The sequence below is a fragment of the Sabethes cyaneus genome, chromosome 3 (assembly GCF_943734655.1).
Source record: "Sabethes cyaneus chromosome 3, idSabCyanKW18_F2, whole genome shotgun sequence".
Taxonomy (NCBI): domain Eukaryota; kingdom Metazoa; phylum Arthropoda; class Insecta; order Diptera; family Culicidae; genus Sabethes; species Sabethes cyaneus.
Window position 1 is genome coordinate 29,189,688 of NC_071355.1, and position 4,757 is coordinate 29,194,444.

A 4,757-nucleotide genomic window follows, 5' to 3' on the forward strand; every position below is an offset into this window, starting at 1 on the left:
GAGATGAAAACTGGAAACGAACAGAGGAAGGTGAGAAGTGAAAACACGGAAAACAGCAAATTAAATAACAAAAAATAAGAATGAAAACAAAGAGCAAAAGCAGGATTGAAAATAAGAAAAAATGGGACACGAAACGAGGAAAAACGGAACAATGATACAGGAAATATGGGTCAGCAAAAGCATGAAACGGCAGAAAAAGGAAGAAAATAGACGGCAAAAACCAAATAAAAATATGTTACAGAAAATGAAGAGGTGAAAGAAAAAAACCGAAGAAAAAGTGGAAAAGCGGGACTGGAAAATGCCAAAAAATTAGAACAGAATAGAGGTGAAACTTGTGAGAGAATAAGACAAAAAATTACAATCCTAATTTTAACTTCGTATCTAATTTCGTGTTTATGTTCAATTTCAATCATAATTTAATTTCAATTTTAAATGCACTTTAAAGTCAAATTTAAACACTCCTCTCATGGGCAGGTGATTTGTCGAGTTTTCAACAACCGCTTGTAGTTTAGTTTTATGTGTAGAATGCAATCTAACCTAATAGCCCAATGTGCTGGCCTTTCTAGAGTCTCTCACAACACAAGTATGGCCAGTGGTTTTACTGGAAACGGAAACCACATCCTACCCACCTTTTACCTTTCGTAGCAATTCATGAGTTTCATTTTTTCGCTCACGAAAAGATGCAGTTATCCTGCATACTGACTTTCGAGACCTGCGGAGCTTAATCCACTGCATAGCACGTAAGTAATTAAGAGGAATTGTGTCGAGCAAATTATGGAGAATGATGCCAAAACTTGAAATTGAATTATCTAGTCGCTTAAGGCTAAGCGTAAACCATCGTTAGCCAGAGCGTATGCTCAAAAGTGATAAACAGACCTACTTATGTGACCGAGACATTTTTATGGAAATACTATAGAAATTGTAACTGTCATACGATTAGGAGCAGTAAATAGATGAAAACATACACATATGTGTGCTTGTTTATATGCGAATATATGCGTATATTTCGGTATATATATTAACGGAGATTGGATGAATCCGGAGGATAACTATGATACTTCCTATAAGGTGTGTGAAACTTCACACTCTGACTGGGAGAGGGGAGCTTCTATGGTTCGTCAGGGCTCAATGATATTTCTCACTGATGGCTCAAAAATTGATTCAAAACCTACTGCTGAAATCTATGGCTCTGGAACAAAAATATCAGTAGCTATGGGACCATGTTTCAGGCGAAGATCCTTGCAATAATTGAATGTGTGAATGTTTGCTTGAGAAGAAGATTCAAACATGGCAAATATCTGCATTTTCTCTAAGTGTTTGCAAATGCACATCGAAAAAAGTCTATACTGGGTTCCAGGGCATTGTGGCATGGAAGGCAATGAAATATCAAACGAGTTAGCAAAAGCGGGCTCCAATTCGGAATTCACCGGTCCCGGAGCCTTTTTGCGATGTTTCAAAATGCACAATCAAAATGGAACCAAAACGCTGGGAAGAACAAAAGGTGACGGCCAATTGGATGGCTGTCAGAGGTTGTAACCAGTCAAAAAGATTTATTAATCCAAACGTAAAAACCACCAAAAAGCTCACACATTGCTCATCTAATGTGTAATCTGAATTGAAATTTTACGGGTGGGCCCAGACTGAAACACAAATCCTTTCCCGATCGTGCCTCACCTTTTTTTTGGTTTGGGCATTTTACTATAAAGCAGCATTATGAAAAACAAAAGACTACCTACCTCTATTATAAGATTTTAGCTCTTCCTTAGCCTGATTTCTACTCTCGATAATCAACTGTGTATCTCCGATGATTGTTGGTTTTTTTTTATATCTTGTCACGTAGTTTACACTTCACTTTATTTCACTGATCAATAGTTCCAACTTGAGCGTATAAATATAGAATACTACGGATCGAAGAAACAGTTATCAGATAATTTATGAAGCACCCAACAGTTTCTCAAATTAAGTACTTTTTCGGGCTTTGTGAAAAATAAGTACTTTCGAGCAAACTCAAACTACTAGAAGCTTAACGTAAACTAATAAATAAACTTCTATAATTACAACGCCGTCGCCTAGCAACGTCGTCGTTACATCGTTTTTAAAATCCAAGCTCAAAGAAGGTTGCTCCATTTATATGTAGGTAATAGTGCATTCAATCAACAGAAAATCGCCTTCATTATGCAAGATGTCTTCAACTACTTTACCCCATTATCTATCGCAAATCATAGAAAATAATTCTTTTCCATGGTAACGGTGATCAAAAGAATATCCACCAATATTACGGAACGAGTGTTCTTGCTACAAAAAAATCTATGTTATTTTAGTACCTATTAAAATCGGATAAAATTTCGGAAAACTAAAAAAAGCGCAGTTGTAAATCAAAAGTATAATGTATTGAAGGTTGTTTCACTAGAAATGCTCTCGCTATTCTTATTCTCTAACTGTATTTGCAATTCGCTGAAGTTTCCTTTATTCAAAGCCAATTCCTGATTTGTAAGGGTATTCCAACCATTATGAGGAGACAAAGACACACACGAAGGAATGCAAACTTTTCACCTGCTATTATCTATTGTTATTTGGTCTCTCAATGGTTGGCACAATGGTTGATTATCCTTCAGGTACTGGGGTCACCCCCAAATATCTAGCGGCCCTCTCATACTTAAAATAGCGTTGCTTTGCTTCTGGATGGCTGGAACTCGTTTCCTCGTCACCGTTTATAGCCTTAGTCGTGGCGTAGAAATTATCAAACGGAGCAGCTTGCGGGCGTACTTGCGCCGTCCAGATCCACACCGACACACGCATGCACATCTCCGGGCTCTCCGTTGCCAAATCCGGATTTTCAAATAGCCTATTGTCGTTGAAAAGAGCTTGCGATGCTGCCCGGTAATTGTAGTCCCACATTAGCGAGAGGTATCCCCGGCTATAGTATTTTTCACCGCATGGTTGACCAGCTCCTTGTTTATAATCTTTCATTATTCTGAAACCAGGACTCCAATAGAGCATATGAGCGATAAACATCGCTGCCTCGTTGGGATCTTCGGTCATCTCGTTGATCTGCTTAGCGACTTCCTCTAGTATCTCCACATCAAGTTCAACATGCTCTTGGTTAACTATGCTAAACAACTGATTTTCAGTAATTACTACCATGGTTAAGTCACGGATGCTGGTCTGCTCACTTTGCCAGGAGAAACTGTACTGAATCATGCTAGAGGCAGGATCAAGGCAGTGCTTGGCAGCCAATATCCAAGCATTTGCGTAAATGAAACAGCATGACGCTGCTATCTGAGCAAGACACTGGTAGTGAGCGATCCCATGATGTGATGTGAAGCTGTTTGTGCATGCATAAATTTGGTACTAGTTTCAGTTACTGTGAGTTCCAGACACTAGCGTGCCCAAGTAGAAAAAAAACTCGGACTTTACACAGGACATTAAATTAGAACTTTAAATTTTACGAGAAATTGGAATTGGATAAGACTTGGATTTAAAATTATTATTATATTATTAATATGAACTTCAAATTGGTTCAAATTGAACTTGAGATTAGTCTCAACATTAGACTTAAAATTGGACTAGATATCGGAGTTTAGATTTGATTTAAAATTGAAATTAAATTGGGCTGCAAATCAGACATGCAATTGGCCTTGAATTTGGACCTGGACACGAAATTAGCCACGAAGTTTTACTTGAAATTAAAATTGTCATAATGCGTCTTATTTTCTCACACGCTTTGCCTTCGGACGGAATTCACGCTAACTCGACCAAAGGTTGGCACGACCGTCTCAGAATTCAATAAACCTTTTTGTGTTTTTCCAAAATTGGTTTAGATTAACTTTTGGAAAGAGTTTATGTTTTTTAATAAAAAATGTAACTTGAAAACTGCAGGACCTACAAACTGTTCTTTGAGTGACTTTTAGAAAATATTCTAAATTTTCATAGAAAAATTCTGTTAAAAAAATTATTTTCTACAGTGAAAAAAAAAAGGATTTTAAAAACTAAAAATTGACCAGTTAATTATGTGACCTTCAAGTCTTCTATACGTTGCAAAATGGTCATGTCTAAGACCCAGCAAACACCAACTCGTATGATCAATGTATGAAAATTATCGTTATTGACTTTTAATAAATTCAGGTTCGTAAATATAGCCTAATGAAATGCACACAAAATTATATTCTGTCGTATTTGACGATAGCAAGTGATTGATCTGCGACTTCCAGTACAGAATTGTATAGCAGTATAGAACTAATCGCTTTGAGTCGGATCCTGTCGCATACTAAGGCTTATAAAGTTGAACTGTTAACGTATATTTTGTAGTACGTATATGGCCTCCAAATTAGCACTTTATGCTAGTTTTGTGCATCAGATACGATTTTTCAGGATATATATAGGTACATATAACTCATTTATTACTCTGATATGCATATGAAAATGTTTACTGGGGAGAACAAAGTTTTAATAACAAAAACTCATAGCTAGGTATTTATATCTTTTTTTTCAGTGTGTATATGAAAAAGCTTTTGTTACAAAAACTTGTTTCTCCAGAAAAAATTTCATCGATTTCTGAAATGACATTTTTTGGGAAATCGATTTTTAGTTATCAAAATGCTTTTTGTTCTGTGTAGAAAATAATCTTTATTTGTTTTCAACATTTTTATATTAATCATTTTTTATAAGTGCTATAATTTTCAGAACTACTGAAATACCATTTTTTCTGGTAAGGACTTGAAAAAGTTTTTGTTAGAAAAACTTTTTTCCGTTGTATG

At 36.0% G+C, this 4,757-nt stretch overlaps 1 protein-coding gene across 1 annotated transcript; it reads right to left on the reverse strand.

Moving 5' to 3' along the window:
• Positions 1-2,402: 2,402 nt before the first annotated feature.
• LOC128743760 (uncharacterized) lies at positions 2,403-3,145 on the reverse strand. The gene has a single exon (XM_053840421.1). It carries the CDS (start codon positions 3,142-3,144, stop codon positions 2,605-2,607), a length of 540 nt encoding a protein of 179 aa, XP_053696396.1. The 5' UTR covers position 3,145; the 3' UTR covers positions 2,403-2,604.
• Between the last annotated feature and the right edge of the window lie 1,612 nt (positions 3,146-4,757).

Bases quoted from the DNA above. Each gene is read 5' to 3' on its own strand.
- LOC128743760 (XM_053840421.1), bottom strand. From the start codon at position 3,144: ATGGTAGTAATTACTGAAAATCAGTTGTTTAGCATAGTTAACCAAGAG.